This window comes from Chrysoperla carnea, chromosome 4 (genome assembly GCF_905475395.1).
Source record: "Chrysoperla carnea chromosome 4, inChrCarn1.1, whole genome shotgun sequence".
Classification (NCBI taxonomy): Eukaryota; Metazoa; Arthropoda; class Insecta; order Neuroptera; family Chrysopidae; genus Chrysoperla; species Chrysoperla carnea.
In genome coordinates this window covers 44,976,858-45,004,815 of record NC_058340.1, presented here as the reverse complement: position 1 = coordinate 45,004,815, position 27,958 = coordinate 44,976,858, and the positions used below count along the sequence as shown (strand labels likewise).

At 27.8% G+C, this 27,958-nt stretch overlaps 1 protein-coding gene across 1 annotated transcript; it reads left to right on the top strand.

Annotated features, from left to right (window-relative positions):
• Positions 1-25: 25 nt before the first annotated feature.
• LOC123297334 (V-type proton ATPase subunit C) lies at positions 26-26,645 on the top strand. Its single transcript, XM_044878948.1, has 9 exons — positions 26-154; positions 423-606; positions 3,478-3,631; positions 23,189-23,375; positions 24,446-24,544; positions 24,611-24,866; positions 25,406-25,503; positions 25,574-25,709; positions 26,295-26,645. The coding sequence occupies exons 2-9, from the start codon at positions 475-477 to the stop codon at positions 26,379-26,381; spliced, it is 1,149 nt and encodes a 382-aa protein (XP_044734883.1). The 5' UTR covers positions 26-154; positions 423-474; the 3' UTR covers positions 26,382-26,645.
• The last annotated feature ends 1,313 nt before the right edge of the window (positions 26,646-27,958 follow it).

The window sequence follows — 27,958 nt, the reverse complement described above, 5'->3', positions numbered from 1 at the left end:
TGGATCGATAAATCACGTGTGAAGTTCTCAAAACTGATGATAGAGCGCATTCTGTCATCACGTGAGAAGGTATGGTGAATTTGGGTGGTGTTAAGTGTTTTAACTTTTAATTATAATTAATTTGATGAACAGCTAATAAAACTAAACTTATAAGGTAAAATCTTAACATTAAAACAATCACAAATATTAATTTCTTATTTTAAAATATAAATCAGCTCAAAATCTAGAATAATTCGAATAACCCATATTCAAAAATGTAAAAAACAAAAACCTTATATTACAGCTGACTGAATTCAAAATTATAAAAATAATACTTCTTTTGTCTTATTAATGATTAATATGAAAAAATGTGTCAAAAAAATAATGTTTTTTAAAAGAAAATTCTATATTCATTATATTCTCATGGGTAATTTAATTTGTAGGCGTCCTCTTGCAGTAAAAACATACATTTCGTCACCTCAAGAACGTATCGCAATGTCAGAATATTGGCTTATTTCAGCTCCAGGCGATAAAACATGTCAACAAACATGGGAAACAATGAACAATATTACCAACAAACAAAATAATTTGTCTGTTAATTATAAATTCGCAATTCCTGATTTAAAGGTACTTCACAATTTTTCTTATAATAAATCAGTATGAAAATTTGTTGACAACCTTGCATTTCAAGGCTTCCAAGCATTTTTTTAATGCAACATAGTACTCATTGGGTTTAAGATAATCTGCTCAACTGAAATTTAAAAGAAGCTGAAACTGATTTTAATCTTTTTAAAAATTGTATCCGTTTTTCAATTCTAAATATCACATTTATAATTTTTAGAATACATATAGTTATTTTATAGTACAAAGCTCAATTAAGCCTATTTTTAGATTAATTGTAAAACTTTATAGTTATACTAACTAATTGTTTTTCTCGTCGGATTCTCTAAATTTAAGTTATATTGTAGCTTTTGAACTAATAGTCAATATTCGTAAAGTTTGATATTACGATGAATAGTTTCAATGCTATGAAATATGGATACTTATTCAGCTTCTCTTATTTGTATAATACATCAGATGTTTCAGGAATAATTACCTACATTTAAAGATTTAATATAGTTAATTTTGAGTTGAAAACAATTTTAAAAATTATTTTAAATCTAATTTCTTAAATAACAGTGGTTTAACACAGGATGTAATAATGTTTAATACAGGATATACAATTAGACATATAAATATATGCAAGTTTAATTTGGTAAATACAGTTCCGGAACTGTGTCAGGAAAGAAGTTCATGTGTTTTTCACAACGAACTGCAAGTATAATTTAAAATATGCGTCATCTAAACGACTTTTTAACGAAAAGCAGGACATCCCACGAAAGGTAAAAATTAGGTAATTTGTTTTCATGCAGACATTGGTGGATAAATGTTAATAATTATCAACTAACTCGAATATATAACAGTCCAGTGGTCTTAAGGAATCTCAGGATAGTAAAAGAATGATTTCAATTCGCCGATACCAGCCCGCGAATCTAAAATATATACACTCCGTCGATACCGGGGCGCTTAAAAAAGATACAGTATATTTTTCGTCACTTTAATGGCAAATATTCCATATATTTTTTTAGACGCATCGGTATCGGGGGACTATACGTATATTTCATATTCGGTATATTGCAATGACTCCATTTTCTTCGGTTTTAAATAAGAAACACTTTTTGACAAAAACTTTTGTCGAAATTGAAATCATTCATACTAACCATGATTCACTTAGATCTGCCAATCGTCCGCGGAGAGAACAAATAAATTTTTTTCACTCTCCATAGGGTGTTTTGCCTTTTGAACAAAAGTCGGTGGAATGAGTTGTAGGCAGTCATATTTAAATATAGATCTAAAGTCCACTGGAAAACACTCATTAGTTGATTTGTCTCAAAATTTTTGACTTTTTATTGTGCAGTCAACTGAAGATTTTCACCGTTTTACAGTGCCCCCTTTTAATTATCGGAAACAACTTTTATTATGGTATAAAAAATCAACATAATCTTATTTTGTTTTCTTTTGACTTGGATCGATTTTTTGTCTAATTGTGTGGTGTTATGCCAAAAAGAGCAAACTTACAAAACATAAATATGATTTTTTTCATCCACGGGATAGAAAATGTTATTGCCTCATCCCTGGCGAACCTTTATGTATCAACGTGCCATTTTTTCTAACGAAATGTTTAACGAGTGGTTATTGAGAAAATAATAGTAATACATATTATCAATTCAAAACTCCTAAAAAAAACAGCAATGTCTCAGTCATACGCATAATTTAAAATAACATTATTGTGACTTCTGTAGTTAGAAAGATTAGATGACAAATAACTTATATTAGGGTTGTAAGATGTTACTTTTAGCAGAATGCTTGCTGAACTAGAGTCATCTGTCAAACGGTTTCTAAACGAGTCTTTAATGTTATTCATCTCTGAAAAGAATGACTCGCAGGCATAGGTTGATGGGGATATGGGTAAAATAGCACGAGCTAGCTTTTTAAACAGTTAAATGTGTTTGATAACGAATTCCATGTTAACAAACTTTTGCTATTGGCATTTTTACTTATATTGCTTGTCAATCTTTCTGTTTCAACAAGGGTGGAAACAGCCACTCGCGTTCGATCGTAATATAATACTTCATAGTAAACTTTATGATCGGTGGCGTGCTCAAAATATTGTGTCGCATGCCATTGATTAAAGCCATATCTTTGAATCTTCCATTTATTACTAAGTAAAAGACATTTTACCATCACCCATTAATTTACTGTATGTATGGGCTGCCTTTTTTTTTTTTGTATAACACGATCCAATATTTTTAACTGTAATCTTCAAAAATGTTTGCAAAATATATTAATAATAAAAATTGTTCGAAAACGCTCTCCAAAATTTTGTTCAATAGCGCGATCATAGAAGTTTTTATTTATAACAATTTAATATTTATTCAAATAAAAACTTGTTAATTTTTGTGAATGACTTAATAAAGAAAATCACATTCTTAAAAATTTTGGATAATTTGTTGTGACTTATTAACCTGGTATATAAACTTGAGTGTGACTACGCTATCAGTTCAGTTTATCGTTCTGTTTTGGGTCAGTTATCTGGGCAGTTAAACTGAAAGTGTATAGACCGCTAAATAGTTTCATCGAGCTGAAATGTATATGTTGATGATATGCATCTGTGAATAGAGCGCTATCTATTAAGAAAACTTTCACTATGCGAACGACTTTCCTTTTGTAAAGTCGTAATCTGTATCAAAACAAAAGCATGAATTTACAAATACCTAAATTTTTTTATTATATGCATTTTTTGTAGATTGGTGTTTGTTTTGAAATCGAGTATACACATTGATTAAAAGATTGTTATCAATCGGCATTAATAGTTTCCGAAATTATAAAACTTTCAAGCAGAATTGATATTTATATTTTAACTATATCGATTTATTAATTATAATTTTATAAATTTAGGTCGGAACTTTGGATCAGTTAGTAGGATTGTCTGATGATTTAGGCAAACTCGACACATTCGTTGATCAGGTAACTCGTAAAGTTGCTACGTATCTGGGTGAAGTTTTGGAAGATCAACGTGATAAATTACATGAAAATCTCATGGCTAATAATAGTAAGTGTTAATAAAAATTTATTTTTTTAATATAATTTTATTAAATTTAAAAAAAATGAATATAATTGAATAAAATTTTTATGTTTAATGGAAATGAAATTTATATAATTAAGTTTTAAAAATACAAGCGCTGAAATATAGTAATTCGTGTATCGAATTATTGAACTCGTAAATAATTGAGTGCTACACGCTATAAATAATTGTGTAAATAAATTTTTCCACACCCCATCAAAATAAAATTATATTTTCATTTAGATGTTTTATAAATTAATAATTTTATTGTGTTTTAGCCTTGACACAGAAAATATTGATATTATTTAATTGTTTATGAAATTTTTAGTAATTCTCATTATTTTATTATGTTTAGCTTTTCAATATTTGAATATTGATATTTAAAAGTCGAATCAATGATGAATTCAAGCTGTTAAAATTTGGTTAGTTCTTAAGAATTGAACCGGATTTGATAATATTCTTTACAATATATTATTAGAGATCAAAAACTATGTTGATAAAAGGTCTACAGATAAGTTACTTTAATTTCACAAAAAGTCATCGCCTCCGTTTTAGAATCAAATTTACATAAAACTTAAGATCTTGGCATTCTGACTGATAATAAGAAAGTTTTATAACAGTATCTGTGCGAAGTAAATGAAAATTTTCCTTTTTTTTTAAATAAAATCGTGGAAGCGATCTGAAGTGAAGGAAGAATATAATATTTTTGCTTAAAATAGGTGACAGCAGGCGGTGTACAATTTCTTCTTAACACGTGGTTTCTTTTTTGAAGTCTCGAAATGTTTCAGAATATTTTAGAATAAAGCGTGTGGTGAAAAATTTCTTCTTAATACATTGATTTCTTGCGAGAAGCCTCGAAATGTTTCAGAATATTTTAGAATAGATTCATAGATACGAAATATACCGGTGGGTGGTGAAATTGTACGAAGAATATGAATTAAAATTGATAGATTAAGCTAGAACTTTAGACTAAAAATTTATTTGCATTTTACATTAATTATTTTAAGTCCTACTATTATTGCTACATACCCAAAAAATTCAAATTTTAAAATATTTTTGATTTATAATATTATATTGTAGAGAAATTTTTATTCTGAAATACTATCAAACTCGATTTTCTTTTTAAAGGTGTAGGTTTTCTAAGTGAAGGTGAAGAAGTAAAATCATTGATTTGACAAATACTAACAATATCATAGAAGATATTGTAGACTAAATTTTTATTTAGATAATTTTTTTTTAAATATAGTTCTGTGGTTATAATTTAAATTATAAAAAAATTAAATTACTACCCGCTAAGCTTTTTATTTTTTTAATTTTTATAGCTTTATGTTCATTTAAAATCTCAATCCGATGTTGCTTTTATGTTTGAAGTAATTGTTTGATGTTTTTTATTCAATTATTAAAAAGAGTGTATTTACATTTTATAACTAAAAAATCTTTTTATGACTAAAAAATTTAAAATTGATCAATTTAATTTGATAAAAATTTGGGCTAATATCTCAAAAGCCTATTAATTAACATTTGATACGCTGTAAAATCAATACAGATTAATAGAAATTCCACATAAACTAAGTTTGACTTTTGAATTTTTTTAATGGAAAATTCTGGAGAATTTGAAATAAACCAAACATGAGTATTTTGATAGTTTTGAAACTAGGATTATGGAGTTCGCACTAGTTTGATCTGAAAATATTGTTTTTACGAAATAAATATCTTTAGTAATAGGGAATATTCATGAAATTTAAATTTGGTTAAAATATTTTTCTTCCGTAACTTTAATGACTTTTCACATTTCAACTAAACCATTATTTTAGTAATTAATATCTGTTTAATTACTTAAAAATAATTAATAAAAGTACAAATTCAGTGAGGGCATTTAAAAATTTCTAAAACGGATATTCAAATTTTTATACGAACGTAACATCAAAGTACGGGCTTGTCAAATTTGTTGACATACTGTATGATATTAATTACTTACGTTTTATATGGTATTTCAATTAAATTATACTATTCTACGTCTTTTTATTAGAAAACTTAATAATAATGTGTGTAAATTCTATGTTGCAAATTCATTTTTTTAAAGTGTAAATTATACATTGAACTGTCAAGATTTGACAGTTCACGTACTTTTACGTCATCAACAGAGAGCGCCAAAAAACTGCGTTAAATAGCTCAAATATTATACTGTATTTTAAATATTTTTTTTACACTTATATACAGCATTTTTAAACAATATTTATATTTTTTACTCTGTTATAACGGTGTAAACTATGAATTAAAAATATAAAAAAATGTTTTTATGGACTTAACTATAACGGTCGAACTACCTTAATGTCAATTTTCTATGAAAATGGCTAAGTACAAAATTTCATGTAACAAAAATAAATAAATTTTCACAATTCGTCATGAAGATGTGATAAGATAAAATTAAAAATCGACCTTGAAAATGTAAATGCACTCTCAAATATTAATAACAATTTAAATATTAAATTCAAATGTTAAATTTTCATTTAACATTTTTATTTCTAAAATTACTTCAGACAAAATAATTCTTGAAATAGTTAGGTTACATTCAAGAAGTAATATTAATGTTTTTAAATATATGGGGTTTAGAAAAAGCAAAAAAAGATATCAAAAAAATTTCAGCTGTAATAAATATGCTTATTGAAATATCAATCTTATTTAAAAATGTATAAATTCAAAAAAATTGAGTTCTGAGTTTAGAAATACCTTCAAGGAACACAGACAAAGATCTGTCGCAATGGATAATGACTATTTGATCAATTAATTGTTTTAAAGATTGTAGCTCGGGATTGTAACTATCAGCTTTCAAAAAAACGATGCTGATAGTGTGTGCTTTACATGCAGTATCATTTATAAATTGTAATGGAGCAAATGCTATGCTGTACAAAAATATAGCATTCTTCGCAGCTTCGTTAAATAATATCCGTTTCGGCAGATCCTACTTTGTATTCCTTGGTTTTGAATAAATGTAAAGGTAATTTATGACTCCTATGTAAATAACAATCTTTGACTTTTCTATCTACTGATTAATGACAACGGGAAAAAGTTTAGTTTCCACAGTTCTCAGAACTCAATATTTTAGGGTGAATTAACATGATGATTATAGAAAAGCAGTAAATTTTATAACCAATCGGATTTCAAGAATTTTAATGTGTTACCTTTCCTGCAATTTGATTAGCTATTAAATTAACTACTTTTCTGCTAATCATTATTTAAATTCTTCCTTAAGTTTACAATTTTTGTTTCTATTATTTATATTATAAACTGACAGTGATATTATTTTCTCGAATTATGTAAGATGTTTGTCATGCTCTTTTAGTAAAATTGTTCTTTCTGTCAAAAAGATATTCTTTTATTGAAATACATTCGCTTAAAATAGTCTTATTTGTATAAAATAATAAATCTAACTGAACTGAAGCCTTTCTAGAAAGCTGATTTCAAGTGATATTCCTTTAATGATTTATGTTCGCTAAGAAGGGCTAAGTTTTAAGACATTCATTTTTATAATACTACATTCTTTGCTATACGCGTTGTGTAATATAAGATCAAATAACGTAATAAAAAATCCAATATTTTTATGAATTCTGTTTAAATGATGTTAAAATTAAGTTGAGAAAGCGTCTAAGTCCCCCATTGATACCCGACATTAACTAATATGATTAAACCATCGATTGATGTAAATATTTAGATAGAACGTGTCCATCAACTTGATGTAAATGTCATCCATAAATTCGAACATTCTAAAAAAATTGTTAGTTTGTGAAATATATTAACGTTTAAGATATTCTTAGTCGTACAGAATAATTATGCATTCACTCAGAAATATAGTACCAGAAAAATGATATTCCTTTGAACTTTTCTTGAGGCTTCAGCTTTGAATCCATTCATATCGCTAAAAACTACCTAAAGTTGTTTGAAATAAAAATTTACTCTAAGGATTGTTCTAACAAAATTGATCGGGTTGAAATATTCATTAACTTTTCAAATCTTCCAATAAGTGACTAACTGAGTCTAAGAATATTAAGTTTAAGAAAATATCATTAAGAATTTTATACCACTTACTCTGAAGCGAATGTGAACCCAGAAAGAGGATACATTTTTTAAGAAATAAACAATTCGATTATGAGAGCATGACGTATTAGTTTAGTCTGTAGAACTTAAAATTGATTAAAATTAAAAGATCGTTTCATATTTTGAATGTTGGTAAATTATCTAAGTAAAATTCTGGTAGAAAATTAAGGTACTTGCAGGCGAAAAATGAGGCGTCTTTTTCTAAGAAGAAGAAGTATAGACTTCTAACATTTCGTCTTATATCTGCTGTTCTGGTATAGTTTTTGTTATTCAGTCCTTTATAGACCGAAGTCGCTAAATGCTTCTGTTTACTTGCAGCTATAGACCACAAGCCTGCTGAAATTTTTCGGGTGAAATGACTCACCAGGAAACATGGTTAGTAATCACCAACGCCGTTCATATTTGCTGGTGCAGGGGGACACCAATGATTGTGATATTCATATTCTCACCTGTACTCATCTGTACCGCACAAATATAATAAGAAATAATAGCTAAGATTTTGAAATTCTGTGAAATTTATTCTGGAAATATTAGCTTCAACGAATATTAGTAGATCGTTAATAACTCGAAAAGTTACAAACCGATCTTGTTAAGATTATACGGATATCTTTTAGCAAACCGATCTTGCTAACATTATCAGGATGTCCTTGCGTTTCTCTTAGCCCTTACTTGTCAAAATTTTAAAAATCTAGGTATCAGTTGTTTATTTAATAGTATGGCAATAAAGTTATTTTTGAATTTTAAACATCGGTTGCAAATAAACAGAACCATTTAGCGAATTCATTATGGTCTTATTTATGAGAATACATTCAGCGACAAACAACCTTCTTTATAGCAAAAAAAAAAATTAAAATTAAAAGAACGGAAATATAAGGCAAAGTTTTAAACGATGTCATGTTTCTTCAACAATAGCCATTCCCTAAAAAGATGCTATTTTTTCTGCAAAAAGATAATTTATCGACATTTAAGGTTTGAATTAATGACCTTTTATTTATATTTATATTCCACAGATTGGACTATATTTTCAATTTATTTATATTAAAAAAAAACAAAAAAACAAAAGCACCATTTAAAAAAAATTAAAAAAACAAAACACAAATTAAAACAACAAATTAACAAATTACACATTCACTTATGCTAGAGCTAGCTGAATAATTGATATAGTTTGATTAATGAATGATATATAAAAATCAATTGAGTTTAAATTTTTCTTGTAGATCGTAGATGAATCGTAGAACGTTGATAATAACATTTGTTGTAGACTGTTTATTCGACATTCAACTTTAATGATATTTTTGCATCCATCTTGTTCTTTGTATCAATTGAATGTTGTGTTCTTTATTTTTGCTTAGATCGCTTACAATAAAAATCGTCGCTGTTTGGATTAAAGTTACCCAAAGATTCATATATGAAAGTCTAATAACAATTATTTTGAAAGGGGTACCAAATTTTCAAGCATTTTGCCTTTGAATTTTTTAGATAAATATGTGATTTAATTTATAATTTATTAGTATGCTTAGCTTAACAACGTTTCCTCGGCGAAAATTTTCGTTAATGGGGCGTTATCTTTCACGGGACACAAACAATTTTTAATTTCGTGTGCATGTTTAAAATTTATCCAAAAATCATTTGGTCCAGAAATAATAGGCATTGGAAGAACGTGGTGTTCATTGTCCGGCTCAAAAATAGGTCTTTTTTTCTCTGATGTCAATTTCTATATATCTTTCGTTAAAATTTGAAAATGTGCGAGAATAGATTACAGGATCTGAAATAAAAATTAAATTGATTGATAAACATGAAAGATATAAGAAATTAAATAATTTTTTTCTATCTTTTTCTTGCAAAACGACTTTTGATATGTAGTTTCCATTGCAGACGCAAGCTATTTTTACATTTAAATCCTTCATATTTTCGTAGTTTTTGATGTTATCCAAAAATTGTTTTTGATAAAAAAATTTTAGAACAAAGGCCTATTACATAAGTGTTTAAGCGACACAATATTTTAGAGCTATATTTTTATAATTGATATAATATGCAGACACAGGTACAGGGAATGTTATATTTTAAATAATAGTCCCGAAAAAGGCTACGCGAACTTCAACCCACGGTGATTTCTAAAAAGGATATAAATTTTTTTAAGGAATACATGCAGCGATTTTTCCAGATTATACTTTTTATTTAAGAAAAAGCGTGTTATCGTTGTAAACAATGCATGTTTAATTCGATGGTCGTGTGGCTCTAGTTTTAATCCAACACATTACGATTTTGCCAAATAATATAAGCGATCTAACAATTTCCACTTGTATTGTTACAATTCCTATTTCTTCTAAGTCTTCGTCTAAATTTGGCTGTTGGCACCCATCGTACGCTAGCTGGCTGTTGTGCACGCTAAATTATTCGTCCGTTGTGGAAAACTCACTCACTATTTTGTTTCTCTTTTATCTTAATTTTTTTCATTGTGTAATTATTACTCAAAAAAGGATTGGCTAACTGAAAATTTAAATTAAGCGCTTTTTTAATTAAAAAAAATTATTTTGCACTTAATATTTCTAGCAAAAAATATGGGACTTGAGGAAAAATAGAAAAAAATTAGCAGGTGATAAAACAGAATAAGAAAAAGAAAGTTAATGTTTGAAAGAATAGACACATTTAAGTAACTGTCAAAGCTAATAAACTGAACATGACCTAGCTTATAATTTACGTTTGTATCCCTGAAACGCAGCCAATATTAAACCAAAATATAAAAAGATAGTATGAACCAGGATCGAACAGTATTTAGTTTGGTAAAGTTCGCATTATTGTCACTACAAACTACAATATTCGATCGTTCAAATTTTTATTGTCATATCTGAAAGCAAAAGGAAATGAAATTTGACGGAAAAGGATAAATTGTTTTTAGAGAAAATTCTAATATAATTGATTCTAATGTTACATAAATCGGGTGATAAGCGAATAAAGCCGTGTCGTATCTTGGTTCATTTTAACTTTTCTTTATATTTTGATATGGTTGATCCGAATTTGATTAATAAATAATTTTTTCATTATTTCTAGAATCTTATCTCAATAACAAAGCATTCTGGAGGACGTTCTTTCTCTTATTTTGTTGACTATATAACACTTTTATTTTTTCACTATTTTTTCTGTACACCCTATATATGGGGGATGTTTTTGGGTGTTCAAAAGTTTATTTGTTGAATATAAAAAATTATGTTCGATCTTGAATAATTGATGATAAATAAATATACAACGGTTTAAAATATTCTTTTGAGTGGAGTTTAAACATGGGATGTACTTGCGTGCTCTGATCACTCCTATAGTTCACATTATTGATTATATTTGATTAAGAAACGAAATCAATTGTCTATTTTAGCACACACACAAAAAACGTTTGAATGGAATCATCAATGAAAAAATCTTGCGGTATAGCGATTTTCTAAATCGACATTGACAAATGTCACTGAAAAACTGCAACCAATTTACGGAAAAGTTTGTATTAAATAAAACAAAATTTTGAGTTAAAATCTTTTATTATAGCTATCGAGTGATTAATAAAAATAAGCAGTGATCAGGGTACTTGGACCTAAATTTGATTATAACGACAACTGTTTCCCAAAAATAGAAGGCTTTCTTCTGTGACGACTTTGAAAAACAAATATTTAAGATGTATGAACTGTTCTCAGTAAGAAATTGTTGACAGAATTCTTGAATTAGGTGTATTATTCAAGTTTACTACGGGTCTTTCCCTGTTGAAGAATAATTATTGTGAGCAATTACTTTTTCGTGACTATTTTTGCCAATGCATTCTCCTACTCCGGTTTATTATTTTGCCTTCAAAATCATGGTCTTGTATTATCGTCTCGTGAGGACTGGAATCCAGATACTAGCCAATTTTCCTCACCTTCTCCAACCTCATCTATTTATGTATGGGTCAAGGGCTGAAGATTCATTTAAAGCAGGTGCTCATGGTTTTAGAATAAAGGAAGCGATTTTAGTTGGTCGTTTTCCTAGCAGAAATCTGTTCACTATTAAATCCCAATTTCTAAACTCTAAAGATACGATTAGCTTGTAATTGCTCATTTTTTCTCCCTTATTTTTTAAAATTGTAATACTTTAACGGTTTTGTGCTTAGAAATTTTAATAATATTCCTAGTTGAGAGATAATTCTGTCAGAAATAAACTTTCCCAAACCTGTTGCAAGCTAAATAACCTGCGAAATAATTGGGTTATTTGGATTGATACTATTTGACACCCAATTGATGCCATATTTATTTCGAAAATAAATTACTATGGTGTCTATTGAGACTGGGAACATTGAATGCATTAGTAATAAAAGATGTTTTCAAAATAAATACCCAAGTAATTTCCTTATTAGTAATAATAAATAGGTAATGCATGCTTTAATGGTTTGATAGATTATTTTTGTTCTGGGGTAATACTAAATTAGAAATATCTTCCATTGAATCAGTATTATTTTGTAGTTTATCTCCATTTAAACTTTTTTAGAATATTATTTTTAGTTAATTCTCTAAAATTTGTTGGTGTATTATGGTACTTACTATTAAACGTTTAAGACAATATATTGTTTTAGGAAGAAGTTAAAACCTACTATTATTTATATTACGAATTAATATTTGCACGTTTAACAAATGTAGTTAAAACTTAAAGAGTGTCTATTTACACACTAACATGAGCAAGAAATTTCAATAATTATTTACACGTTAATATTTTTAGGCTATATTTTTTTTTTCTTGAACTAGCTTACGGTTTAAAGATTTTGCCAAACAGGTTAATGTTACTTTCAGCTCTAAAACACTAGAGACACGAAAATCGTGTATATCAAAAACTGCCAAATTTTCGTCCTGAACTAGCCACAACTAAATAGCGGAAAAGGTTTCGAAATAATTTTTTCTTCACCCTTGAAAATTCAAAATAGTGTGTATTAAGAAAAATTTTTTGAAAGTTAGGAAATAATTCAATAACTTTTATACGAATACGGTGGTTTAAGAATCTAGTAACTTTAGTTACACGTCGGCTTTCATCTCTAATCTCTTACAAATATTTAGCCTAATGATCAAACTACTTACATAAGAGGGGCCGTAAGATTTATACCTCAGAATCCAGGGTCAATCTATGAATCATAAAAACTGTTCGACTACCTTGTTTAAAGCTTACTTAAAAAAGTTAAAAATAAAAATTAGGAGTAGGACCTATCTTGTAAACCGTTCGAGATACAACAAAAGTTTAAACGTAACAAATGTTCCTTGTAAAAAAGACTACACTTAAGAAGAAAACAATTTTTAGAATATTGCTAATTTGTCAAAAATAAAAATAAAAATTAACGTGAAAATAATTTTTGAAATAATTTATTTGGCGTGTAAAATTCTCAATAGTTCAAAAAATCAAAAGATCCTAAAAATAAAATCGTTAATTAAGTTAGTCATTCCATCCATTTTGGATTGTAATTGTATGTTCTCCGTTTCACTTTGTTTCATATCATAATATCTTTTATGATTTCACATGACATTCATAGTTGTTTGTGAATATTTTATTTTTCAAACTTTTATGTTTAAAATCTGTTCATTGTAATTTAAAAATTGATAATTATACTTTCTTTTACTGAAAAGCTACAAGTTTCAAATTTTTATTAACAGGAAATATTTGATTGTTTATTAATATAATAATCAAAAACAAATTATTTATTATTGAACTATGTGAACCGATGAAAGTAATTTGAAGCAAAACCCGACCACTGAATATTGATGAGAAATTATCGGCCAAGATACGATTATCGTTCTTAGGAAGCAAACTATATATATTTCATTATGCTTGATTTAAAGTTACAAAAATGTATTGTTTGTATTATAATAATTGACATATTTAGAAATCGAAAATTTAGCTTTCAAATTTTTGCAAAATCAACATTCCGCTCTACTGATCAAGTTAGAAAGTACGGTCATTATGAATGTTATATATCTGACGTAGGAATATAGGTAGCCATAACAAGATACTATGTATAATGAGCCAAGATATGACAAAAAAAGGATTATGTGGACATAAGCTATTTACTTACTTCGGGCTGAGAGTCAAATGATCACCCTCACGGAAAAAACTGCTTGATGCTTAATGTGCAGTACTATGACTTACTAAGCCATCCAGAATTTCGAAATTAAATCCATTTCAGCGTATTTAAATAAAATGAACGAGGATATCGAAATGCAGCTTGTATATATAGTCCCTGTGTTTTTAAAGTTAAAATTTATAACTAGACATTAAAATTATAAGGACAATAGAAAATTTAAATTATACCTACATAGATTTATGATCTGTAATTTGTCAGCATATTGAGCGATCGAATTTTTGATCTAAGTGCTTTTATCGAGTAAACGTACCCAATGGCATTCTTCTATTCACATTGCTCGATAATAAATAATTTCGTAATGGTTATAACTAATATCGCTATAATATTTGAAAACGAAACACAATAGATTTAGATATCATAATTAAAAACGTTGTCATTAAATGTTTAATTATCTTTGCTTTAGACCAAAATTCCGAAACTAATCTTCGAAATTCAATTCACAAATAGTCCCGAAGATTATTCGAATGGCAGATTTAAGAAGATGGTTTAAAATAGTAATTAATACTTAATTTTCAAAAAAGTATTACTTGTTAATAAATATTTGAAACGGAGACTAGATGCATATTAAATCTTTATCCAAAAATGTAATTTACAGACCCAAGTAAAAAAAATTCCCATTTCTGAATTATGGTATTATTAAAAAAAAAATTCCAGGTTTTATGTAGAAAAAAAATTAACAGGTTGATAGATTAGTATAAAGTTTCTTCTTACCAGCATGGAATTTGTGCCTTTGTTTGTTTGAATTTTAAAAGTAAGAGATTACGTAATGGAACAGATAATAGATATATGAAAAAATACAAACAACTGTTTTGAGTTCGAACATTGAACTTCTCGTAACCAGGCGATTCAAATAATTTGTGTGTATTTTTCATATTCCTACTTTTTTTTAAATTTATTCAAATATACCTGTTTAATTAATTGTGTACTATGCTGTTTTCAATAAATTAGCTATTAGTACAGTAAAGATGTTAAAAAAATCGGTTAATTAAGGAAAATGAAAAAATACGATCACTTTTTGTTAAAATCTGTTGGATTTTTAGGGGTCAAATATAATTCGTTAACTATGAGTTAATTGCGAAAATGTTTCTAATTGTTAATAATCAATAAATTGTTAATTAAATGAAACGTTCCATGTAAAAGTTGACTTAAAAAATTAATAAATAGACAAGTTGTTATACGTATATGTTATACATGTATAATAGTTTTTATATTATTTGACAAACACTTTTACATTTACGTAATACAAGTTGCCTATTTATTAATTTTTTAACTTTTACATGGGCCACTTCATTTAGTTAAAAATTTATTGTACAAATAGAAACCTTTTCGGAACTAACTCATGGTTTACGAAATATATTTGACACCTAAGAAACACATTCTACCAGGTTTTAGCAAAAAGTGAGCAGTTTATTTTAATTTCCTTAATCTATTGCATATGTTAACCATACTGATAAAAGTATCAGCTGATATTCGAGTTCTACACGAATAAATATTGATAACATTTCCTAAAAAATATACCTTAATGTATTTTATAAAAATTTGTTACTTTTTGTAGACTTAAAATAACTTTAAAATGACATTCAAACTATGCTCAGTTATAACAACTTCCGATGAATGATGCAGTACCTTTTACTTAGCAAGCATGTGTCATATGCTTAAAAAAGGATTTGAAATATCATTTTATAAAAGGAGTTTTATGCAAAAGTTAGCTAATTGCTACAACTTTACTATCCATATGCCAGTATTAGTCGTGATTTTCATGGTTTTTTCATATGCAACCATTTTTAAACCATAAAGCTTTATTAAAATTTGAAAAGTGCGAGATTTAATGCTGGTACTAGAAACTTATTAGTAATCTTAATAACTGTCTCACTATTTATACACTCGGAAAGCAAGAAATTTGATTTCTAAAATTATTCGATACTTACGGAAAATAATTTAATTAAATAAAAATTTGAATTAATTGTAAAAAAAGAAGAACAATTTGGATAATACATTTCCGAGCATTATTGAAAAATGAATAAACCGTTTCAAGGATTACAGATTTACTATTAACGTTAGCTATAGAGTTGTTGCAATTTAAATATTTTAATTTTTCGTTGAATAGAGAAGTATACAAAATGTTTTGTAAATAATTTAAAATACAACATCAATGAGTGTGATAGAGTACATATATATTAAGCAATGTGTATAAGAAAGATATTGTTAGATCTCTCCTCGCATGCTTGTGTTTTTATAATTGTGCTGCTATTATTTCCAAGCGTGCAAGCAGACATCTGATAGTGTCTTATACACATTGCTCAATGTATATTTACTCTCCCACACTCATTGATGCTGCATTAGAAATGATTTACAAAACACTTGAATTTATATATTTTTCTACTAACTTATTATTTAAAGTAATAATAAAATGTTGCAATTCTAACACAGGCAGGGATAAGCCTTTTAACAGTATTTACAGTCTAATATTTAAGCAGGAACAGTTTGTAAATTTCATCAACAGCAAACAAAGTTATCCGAAATTCATTATTTTAACTTTTTAATAAACTTGATGGTCGAAGAACCAATCAAATTTTACTAACCTCCATAAATATCCAAAAAATTTAATGAACCAATTTTTGATATGTGGGTGTATTTTGATTTTCTTTGACTTTGTTATTTTCTTTTCATTCTAACTAAGTGAGTGTTCCAAATATTGATATCAATGATTGATATTGAACCTTGTATTAAGTAAGAATGCATGCGCCTAATAAAAAGCCTAAAGTATATTGTAAAAATAAATTGAATTGAAATAGAAAAAAAGAACAAAAGTGAGTTACCATAACACAAACGCTATTTATTTATTTATTTTATTTCAGTAGCTTTTTTAATAAAATTATAATTTAAATTTGATTGGAGAATTAGCTCAGCTCCTAGAAAACTAAAGCTTTTACTTTTAAGTTGTACATTCAATTAAATAAAAAGAAGTAGAAATATATTTATTATTAAAATTATAATTTTATATAAAAGTATAGTAAGAATAAAAAAAGTGGTGTTCACCAGATTGCTCAGTAGATGAGTCAGACGAGGGCGTTGAAGATTTAAATGTAACGACAACAATCCGACGCTGCAGTTGTTCAACTGACGAAGCGCCATGTCCATTACGATCACATTCACATTCACAGTACAACAGCCATTCGGAGTGTAGTGCGGCGTCGGTTGCCTCATCACCAATTAGCTGTTGCAGTGGGGGACATGAGTCGCCCTCTGAACATGCTACTCATAAATCGCGCTCTCGTTCATCACATGAGCCACACACCAGTGGTGGTGATTCTGATGATATTGAATCTAATGAAATGTTACCCACTTCTGAAAATTACTGTCCAATTATGGCCCCAGGTCAGTGTGCTGCTGTCTGCTCTGTCATGGCACACACGCCTGTGTTGGCTTTTTCTATTTTTATTTTTCTAAATAAACCGTACATTTTTGATTTTAAGTGATGTTTGCACTTTTTAGCCAGAGCTAGCTTTTGTCACAAGCAAAATAGATAATTGATGTGCCGACGGCCATTGCTTTCAGTTGTTATTTACCCTTATGCAAATTTCTTTATTCGTCTGTTTAGTTGCAAACTATTATATTTTTATTTTACATACATTTAGTTGTTATATTTTTTGTAGCAAACGATGACACTGTAGATTGAGTATTTTAAATGTTCATTTTTGGTTATAAATTTTGAAAGATCTTAGATGAAATTTATTACTGGAACTTACATTTTTAATACTTGATCACGAACACACCAAATACTTGTAGATTTATTTTATGAACAAATCAATTTTAATTGGGTATTTAACTGGATTTGAGCCATCAGCGGAATACAATAATTATCGCATTACATATGCTGAATAAAGCTGTATGAGTGCGGAGGCATTTCTCGTCACTGTTCCCATTTGTGAGATAAAGCTCTCTATAGTAACACAAATCTGCCGAAGAGAAATGAATTAATTATTTTCTTCTCGGTAGCAATGCAGGTATATCTGAATTGTCGACGAAAATTAAACCAAATATAAATATTTCCTGTTCTTATATAAATAAGAATATTGTTAAAGCTATTTAAATATTGAAAAAGCTGATGTAAAGATTGGTTTTTTGAAGAAAAAAACGAATCTTAGCAGGCGAATTGGTTGAACGTAATCTTTCTGGTTCTCACATCGAACGATATCTATATTATTATATTTGTTTATAATCATATTAAAATTGCTGATCGATTTCGATGCAAGATTGATTATGAATTAAATATATTCATGTAAGTGTGTACTAACATTGTAAATTTTTCAATCTAGCTAATCGATCAGTGCAAGATTTTTTTATATACTTTTATTCTAAGTAACGGCTGAGTGCATGCAAAAAGGCTAAATGTTAATACGATTAAATGTTATTACTGTATAATACGATTTCTGTCATTATTATTGCCGTCCAGCCTGGGGTATACTAAGCAACGTACTGATGACCTACACTAAAAAAATTGTAAAACTTATCGCTTTACATATGGCGACAATTAAGTAGCTATTCAAGGCAATTATTATTTGAATTTGAACCCCCGCGGATCTTTAGAGCGCTTTACCTCACAAAGTGAGGTTCATGTGATATTTATAACCTATATTTCATTGCATTTGGTCTCCATACAATTAATTGTGAGGAATATTCACGAAAAATTTTCAAAACTGATACTTATCTATTTTTTAAAATATTTTTTAATATTTTGCTTAATTTTCTTTAACTGTTCGAACAAACTTGTACCAAAACTAAACTACATTGATATTTCCCACTACAAGTTTTTTTTGTTTGTTAGCAGTTTCTAATTTTTGCAAATAGTAAATTTGTATGATTAATGTTTTTTTCCACTTTCCTTTTACCACGTCATATCTAAAGAAAACATTTTTTTAATGACGTTTTCTCCTATTATATAGAACATCATTTTTAATTAAAGTAACCGCATAAAATTTCGGATTCATATACTAATACGGATATAAAATCAATTCGTCTTGAATAAAACACTGCACATCGAATTTCATCTCATTTAACAATGATTTAGTCATATTTTCCTCGAAAATATAGCACTGTTTCGTTTTATGATCCTTAAAACACGATTTATGAGGTTTTGAGGATTTGTTTCTGTTTATTTCAAATGATCTTAAATTGCGCATGTAGTCTTGTATATAAGACGGATTGATATTATTAAAACGGTGATAAATTTCCTCAATTGAGGGGGGGAAGGTATTTTCAGAGGGAAAACCAACTGTTTAGAGATTTTTATGGCCATGCTGTACAACCTCTCTATATTGTGCTTAAGAGTTAAAAGTCAGTATGTAGGTTCAGTTAATGTTAAAGATGCAGTTAATGGTGCTTTTGTTGGTACCAACTTCCCATTCCATTCTCCCCTTTTTTATAACACAAAATCAAGGATTTAGTCGTGGTTTTTATGTTTTTAAGGCTTTAGACTCCCCACAGACTTTCCGATCTAAGCTAGATGATTCAAAATTAGTATGTAAGTTGTATTGGTGCGAAGGGTGTACATTTAAGGGGTAGACACTTCTCAGTCTCTCAACCCCTCTTTTCATACCACAAAATTCTATTTTTAAAGAAGTTTAGTTTGAAGACATTTCATGTTTTTGATAAATTAAATAATCCCATTTCAATAAAAACCAATTTAATAGTAAGAAACATTAAATGTTGAAGGGAAATATGACTTTAGCGACGGAGGTCTGTTACTCACGAATTTTTTAACATTTATACTACGGGTAAAGCGTATTCTTGTCTACTAAGAATACAACTCATGAATTAGGTACAGCGATAAAAAACAATGTTGCTTCAATTAATTTTCTGTTCATTAAATAGCTTTGTTGAACCACACTAATAAACAATTTATTAGTTAAATATCCAATTATATTTTAATTAAATTCAAGTGTATCAATTAAAGTCTACAACTATTTTTATATTAGTTTTTATAATTTCCAGTGATAAATTATTAATTTTTTTCATTTACAAATATATACTGAGTTTAAGGACATATGATGTTGATGAGTATAAATACAAAAGTAGGCGATAATAAAATGATCGCTTCCTTTTTCTTGTTTATATCTACTTTTCATGCTTTTTGTATGGCGTCAAACTGACAAAATAGTCAACTTGTCACCAAAGGTTGTGCAAACGTCATTTTTCAATACATTTTATATATATGTATTTAAAAATTCCCATTGCGCAAACCTTGGCTACAAATTGGCGATTTTTTAAATTTGACGCCACACTAATCACATGACTGGAAATATCATATGATTATATGCAGTATATTAATTTATTGGCTATTTAATAATAATTTTAATTTATGTTTAGTAAGCAGCAACCGCTACATTTTGAATCAATCTGTAAACACATATTTATTTGATTTGATATGTTTTAATAAATTAAAAACTTACACACAAGCACAACAACGTACAATACATACCATTATAACGTAATATTTAAAATATTTAATTATTAATTGTGTACTTTATTGAAAAAAAAAACCCTTTAATTGAATTTTGATCAACATTTACTTTTTTTTTTATTTAATTCCAAATCTATATACTCCAAATGTAATTATTGTAACCACAAAATGTTGTTTTTTTTGATGATTATTCAATGTGAATTTTTATTATGATTTGTATTCAATGTTTAAAATACATTAATTTATACCTAATTGTATTCATTTTCTTCGTATATTTGTATTTGTTTATTACAATTCTTAATTCAATATTATTATTAATTTATAGAATCATTATTTCGATTATATAATAATTTTGTAATTGTATGTATATCGAGTATGTATTTATATAATTATGACATTAATTTTTACATGATCCGTATTTCTGTCATTTAAAATGCATATTATTCTAATACTGTATAGATTGGATCGTTATTCATTGATTAACTGCACTGCTGAACATATTTAAAAACGATATTTTTCTCTGTTTCAGAAAGTCTACTTGGAAAAAACCTGAAAGAAATTACTGTACTCTCGAATAAAGGATTCTGCAATGATTGATAATTAGATCACTTCAAAATTTTCATTTTTTATTACGGAAAAACAAATAAAAATAAAGCGTATCTTGCATTTATGATGCATTCTAAAAGTCATCGAGTTGCTCGACTTATATTATTTACAAATATCGGCCCATACCATAATTGATTTACCAGTATCCTCCCCTCTTGCATCTATAATACATTCTAGAAGTCAACGAGTTGCTCGACTTACATTATATACAAACACCGATGATGTAGCACTGTGAATATTTTTCATCGAGTCTTTTCCATACCTTCACTCGTGCATCATCTGGGCATAACCCAAATCTTGACTAATCTGTGAAAAGTACACGAGGCAAAATCTTGATTCGTCTGTGGAAATTAATCGTTGTCTGTCGGGACGGTTTTCGCGATGATTGCGGGGCAAATATAGTTCGAGCACCACGATGACTTTGGGTCGTGGTGCTTGATTGGACCTTTTGCAGCTGTGTGAGCTTCGTTTTATTGTTTTTGAACTAACATTTACGTCCCGAATTAATACCGACTAAAAAATAAGGTTAAAAATTGCGTTATTGGAAGAATGGGATAAGATGCCTCATAAAGTCATTGACAATTTAGTTAGAACCATGCCAAGAATGCGTCATTAAACAAGAGGGGAGAATACGCAATTTAAAAAATTTTTCTACCTAAAAAATTATTACGCCCAAAGTTGTTAAAATTTTTATTCGTTATACTTTTTTGTAAGCAATTTTATTTTTGTTTTTACGTTATAAAAAATGAAAATTTTTAAGTTTTCTAATTAGCTTACATTGCAGAATCCTTTATTCGAGCCTTCTTTCCCAGGCAGACTTTCTGATACAGAGAAAAATGTTGTTTTTTAAGTTTTTCTTTAAATATGTTCAACAGTGTATTATAACGATTGAAATAACACAGTTATCTCGAATCTAATTCAAGAAGAGAATGATTTTAAGTTGTCTGTATGTATTTTTTAGGGTTTTAAATGTTATATTATAACTAATACACGGGATATGACTTAATGATTACTTAACTATTTTACTTATGTTTATTTTCAATGCATTATAGATAAGTCAGGATTTTACGAAATATATAAACCCCAGAGTCAATTAAAATTATCGTTCTACTTAACAGAAAGAAATCACAGAAAAAAGAGTATATAAAAAAACAATAAAACAGATTCCAAAGTCTAAAACAAAAGATATAAGATTAATTAGCTCTCCTACGCTTTCATTTTTTTGGTAGTGAGGGTAACTTACTTTAAGGTTTAGGGCTAAATATCTATCGACTTTAAACACAATATATTATCGATAATAATAAATTAACAATTTATTATAGAATATATTGTTAATTTCTTACTTTTTATATTTTTTCCAAACCAAAAATAACAACAGATAAAATTTCTCGTATTTTATGTGGAATCCTTTAGCAACGAATTGGCGTGGTTTACACCTTAAGAATCTGAAGTCAAAATATTAAAATTAATACATTGTAGAAAATTAATTTTAAAATGGGTCCCTGACGGCATTGGCTTTTAGAGTCGGTCAAACGCTTCTTGTTTATTTGTCTTAGATATTCTTTTAAATATTCTATAAAAAATAATTTAATAAGTCGAGGGGTCTTATAAATTATATAGTCTAGCTAACTAAACAAAACCCCCTAGAATTTTTTATTAAACGTCGAAGTTTTAATGAAAAATGGTGGAATGTGTTATTTGGGCTCTTTATAAAAACGCCTAATGACAACGCAGGCTTACTCTCTTCTACAATGTTTTAATGTCAAAAATGTTACTAAAGTTACAGAGACACATTTGTATGTATCATTGTAATAAAATGGAAGTCGTTAACAACAATTTTTGTTTGAGATTTTTTATTTTTTATCGCATATTTTTTAACTTGAAGCGGCTTTGTTTAAAAATACACCGTTTAAACACTCTCGGAGGAAGAACATATCTCCGTTGTCGTTGGACATTTTTATAAACAGTTCAAACAACACACTCCACCAAGATCTGGTCTTACTTCAGCTTCATTATTAATACATATTTGTAATATATAAAATAGATACTCGATAAATGAAGTCGTTTAATAAATTATGTGTACATTCAAAAAAAAAAAGAATCATTAATTTGCTTTAGGTGTTTTTTTTATCCACGTAATATAAATATGCTTGCTAATTGATAAATTTATAATTAAAATGTAATAAATTAATAATAATAATGTATAACATTCAATGATAATTATTTATCTGTTGTGGAACAGGTGATTTACCCACATATATAACACGATTCCAATGGGATATGGCCAAATATCCAATAAAACAATCATTAAGAAATATTGCTGATATTATAAGTAAACAAGTTGGACAAATTGATGCTGATTTAAAAACAAAATCAACGGCATATAATAATTTGAAAGGAAATTTACAAAGTTTAGAAAAGAAACAAACGTATGTATCAAGACAACACATTCAATTTATTCATTCAGATTACTTCATTTAAATCCAAGTCAAATATCTACACAAAGATGAAACTCATTTTAGAAATCTCAAAATTATTAGCAAATAGTGTCGCAATTCATAATTAAGTAAATATACAATTCAATCCCTGTGACGTCAGGGTCTAGATGAGCACTGATTTTCCTTGAAAATTCCGTTCAATTTTCCCTAATTTTTTGCGTTTATCCTCACACCCTCAATAGTCATTACTAAATTTTCTTCTACGTCTGACGACTAACCATTCCTTGTTCTATCATCCGATAGATCCACTTACTTTTGGATTGATTACTTTTAAGATTTTATTTTGTGTAACCTTTCCCTCCTTCATCTTTTGCTAATAGCCATCGATATCTTTAAGGCATGCTCCCTCAGAAAACCCTTTTTTATTTCTCGTTAGTTCTCTTTGGAATTTTTCATTCCCATATTCTATAAAGTGTACTACTGCAGTTCAGAGTGTCTATACCTACTAGTCCTGGTTGATAGAATATTGCATGTGCATATACCCTGCACTATCTATCATGTAAGAAAAATTCCGATTTACTCATTTTAGGCCATTTATTTTAACTCCCCAATCAGCAACAACAACTGGTTACAAAATATTGGGCAGAGAAATCAAATTAAAAAATAGCTTTAATTTTCTTTGAATTCTAGTACGAGTTGCAGTATCTAAATTTTCAAATACAAAAAGCACGAAGAGCAAAAAAAGCACGAAAAAAATCTTATGACTTATTTCTAACATAGTCCTGCTGTTAAAGATTCACAAAGAACATTTTTATTTTGCAAAGAGAAAAGACTTTCTAAATATATGCACCAAAATTAATTTCCGCCAGGTTTGACCCAATAATTGTCCATAAAATTTCGAAAACGGTATTTTTTCCTTTTCCTGCGCGATAAGGAAACCGTAAGATAAGCTTTATTGATAATGCTATTATGACTTATGCCAGCCAGCTACAATTAAAAATTCATTAATAATATTAATATTTAGTGCTTAGTTTTAATGTATGTATTTTTTCCTGTTCCAGAGGAAGTTTGTTAACAAGAAATTTGGCTGATTTGGTAAAAAAAGAGTATTTTATTCTAGATTCAGAATATTTAACCACCCTCTTAGTTATAGTTCCCAAGTAAGATTAAATAAAATTCTTTAACAATATTTTTAAATGTTTTAATAAAATGATAAATTTTTGTAGACAATTATTCCATGATTGGGAAGCAACATACGAAAAGATAACTGATATGATTGTGCCTAGATCATCTACACTCATATCTCAAGATCATGATTATGGATTATTTACAGTATCCTTATTTAAAAAAGTTGTTGATGAATTTAAACAACATGCTAGAGAAAAGAAATTTATTGTACGAGATTTTACTTATAATGAAGAAGAGTTGGCAGCTGGTAAAAACGAAATTACAAAACTTGTCACGGACAAAAAAAAGCAATTTGTAAGAAATTTATTTGATTGAAATTTTATTTTTTATTTTCATAGCATTGCAATCTACTTTTATATCGATATTTTTGTAAGAGTTGAAACAAAAGCATAAACTATGTCTTTTATTTTACCTCTTCTATTAAAAAAATTCAAAGTAAGAATAAATCCATCGTTACAGCTTTGTATTAAAAGCTTTAGTATACGAACCCATATAGTTTGTAATATTTCCAAACTTTCTATTCAAAATATCTAAATACTAGATACTAATTGTCAAGAATATCTAGATATCCTCTTAACTGATCAGAACAAATTAACTCCCACTATTATCATACTCCAAGACTTCGACCTTGGAATCACTTTGTGATTGTTAACAAACTTTTAGCTAGACTTACTAACTGAAATATTTTGATCATGTATATGAAAGGTATTTCAGTACGATATCCGATACGATACGATATTGGCCGAAAAACTCCAGCTATGAATATGAAAAATAACTACATTTAAAAAAAATTTTTTTTTCCAATAACCAAATAATTTTTATTTTATTTTTAGGGTCCATTAGTTAGATGGTTAAAAGTGAACTTTAGTGAATGCTTTTGTGCTTGGGTCCATGTAAAAGCTTTACGTGTCTTTGTAGAATCAGTACTTCGGTTAGTGTTAATTAACTAATATTGATTTGATTATTTAAAATTATTTTTAAATACTTATTATAATTTTTAGTTATGGTTTACCCGTAAATTTCCAAGCAATTCTTATTCATCCTAATAAAAAAAGTCAAAAGAAATTACGAGATGTTTTAAGCCAATTGTATGGACATTTAGATAGCAGCGCTCTTCAAGGTTCCGGTCATCACGATGTAAGTATTCAAAATGTAACTTATTTTTTACCAGTAAACGCATCAATATGACCAAATAGCATTCTTTATTAATATTTTCCGAACGAATTTGATAGATAACTGATATCGAACTTATCACATTACCAATAAAAATATAACAATAGACCTGATACCATAACAAAATTTAAAAGTTAAATTAAAATTTATTAAAAACGAAGAAGCTATAAGCATTCAAAGATTGTTACCCGTCTCTTTCTTGCAAAACAAGAGTTTTCTATGTAATTTCTATTGCGATACTCAACAATGACGCCAATTTTAAGTACCTTCCTCTTTGATTAATTAGTAATCATATTTTATTATTATTAACTAATGTAACCTATAGCTTATTGTTATTAACTAAGAATCCTATAGCTTAATCTGCTTTATAGCTTTATAGCTTAATCTGCTTAGAATAGCATCTCGCTAAGAGACGTCCCGCTTTCGGGTGATAAGTTATTCGTTAGGAGGGCACAAAGAATCCCTTGATATAGGTGCTAGGGACCGATTTGCGGTATTCCTCTTATGTATTATTATTATTAACTAATGTAATTATATTTGATGTTTCAGAGTGTTGATATTCCCGGCTTAGGTTTTGGCCAAGCAGAGTATTATCCGTACGTTTACTACAAGTTGAATATAGATATGGTTGATTAAATACATTAATTTGTTATGTAATTTGTACAATGCACAAACAAAAAAACAACATACTTCATACTGTTACCAGATAAAACGAGGGTTAATTTTTAGAGTATTATTATTATTAATTAATTAATGTATAAAATTGAATTCCCTCAACATGTATAAATTTTAAGCATTCTTCAATTTAAAGTAGATAAACCAGGGCTGGCTGTAGGGTTTTATTTCGTTATAAAAAAAAAGTCAAATCACCTCTTATTACTTTGTAATCAATAATAAAGATGGTGCAAAATATTGCTTTTAAAAGTAAATAAATATTGTAAATTAAAATATATTTTATTATTAAAAATTTTAAATATACATTTTAAAATTTTATTTAAAAAAAATTATAATTGTTGAGTTGTTGCATTCAATTTTTTTTTTTTAATTGTCAAGATGGCTTCATATATTCTGATTCAGAATATTCTTCTACTTTGAATTTTATCTATTACATAAACAACCCTTGGTATTTATCTTATTAAGATCACACAATTGTAACATTTTTGCCCGCGTGTTACCCTTTATTTCCGATTTATGAACCTTGGATATTGTAACTTTCCAAGCCACGATTAGACACTCGTTCCGTATTTTTTGGTCACCAAAAATGAATAATTTCTGCCATAATCAATTTAATTGAAGTCATCTTGTCTGAATAATTATTACCGCATGAATAATTATTTAACAAATTAAAAAATACTCAATTGTAATATTTATTACACAATTTTAAATTCATTTCACAAGCTTCCATCGTAATCATTTTAACATCATATTTACGAATCTGAATGTTGCTTTAATTTAAATCCTTATATTTGAAATTGTGTGTTATAAAGAGATATTTCTAAATACACGATAATAACTTCAACGAATAATTTATTGAGAGATTTTGTTTCATTTTATATTAGAGCAATACAATGTTTAGCTTCAATCAATTGGAACACTTCCCAAACATTAAGAGAGAAAAAACAAGCATTCATATATAAATGTTATATTTTCTGCCAAATAAAAAGATTGCCCGAACTTTATACAATGAAATTGAGGGCATTTAAAAATTAAAACAAATATTTGGAGAAAACCCTGCAATTGTAGGAGTATATCTTACGAATATTATTTTTGGAAATTTTTTTACAAATATTTGGAACCATTCTTTATAACGAAACAAAATATTGTAATATTAATAATAACAGTAATTATATTTACTGAAAATTGAGCGTTGGAAGTTTAGAAATATTACAAAGTGTATGAAAAGTTGGTAAGGGAAAATTTAACAAATTATATAATCGATTGGCTATTTGATCCCCGCCTTCTTCTTTGATATCCCTGCCAAAATCTTGTGTGATTACACTCTATAAAAAATTTTTTAATATAGGATCTAGTACTCCTGTTTAGACTAGAAATGATAAATAAGGTTTTTCGTTTTAAAAAGCTGCTAAAAGTTGTGTCACAGTTTGTTAAATTTTTGAAAGTCTATGTAATTTATACCCCACTTGTCCTCTGTAAAAATGTCTACTGGCGTCTTCGAATTAATAATATTGGAAAACTTTTAAATAAAAAAAAAA

What these genes read in the sequence shown, in the direction of transcription:
- LOC123297334 (XM_044878948.1), top strand. Translation starts at nt 475, where the DNA reads ATGTCAGAATATTGGCTTATTTCAGCTCCAGGCGATAAAACATGTCAA. An exon ending in AGTTTAGAAAAGAAACAAAC is followed by an intron (nt 23,376 to 24,445) that starts GTATGTATCAAG and finishes TTCCTGTTCCAG; the next exon opens with AGGAAGTTTGTTAACAAGAA. An exon ending in CGGACAAAAAAAAGCAATTT is followed by an intron (nt 24,867 to 25,405) that starts GTAAGAAATTTA and finishes TTTTATTTTTAG; the next exon opens with GGTCCATTAGTTAGATGGTT.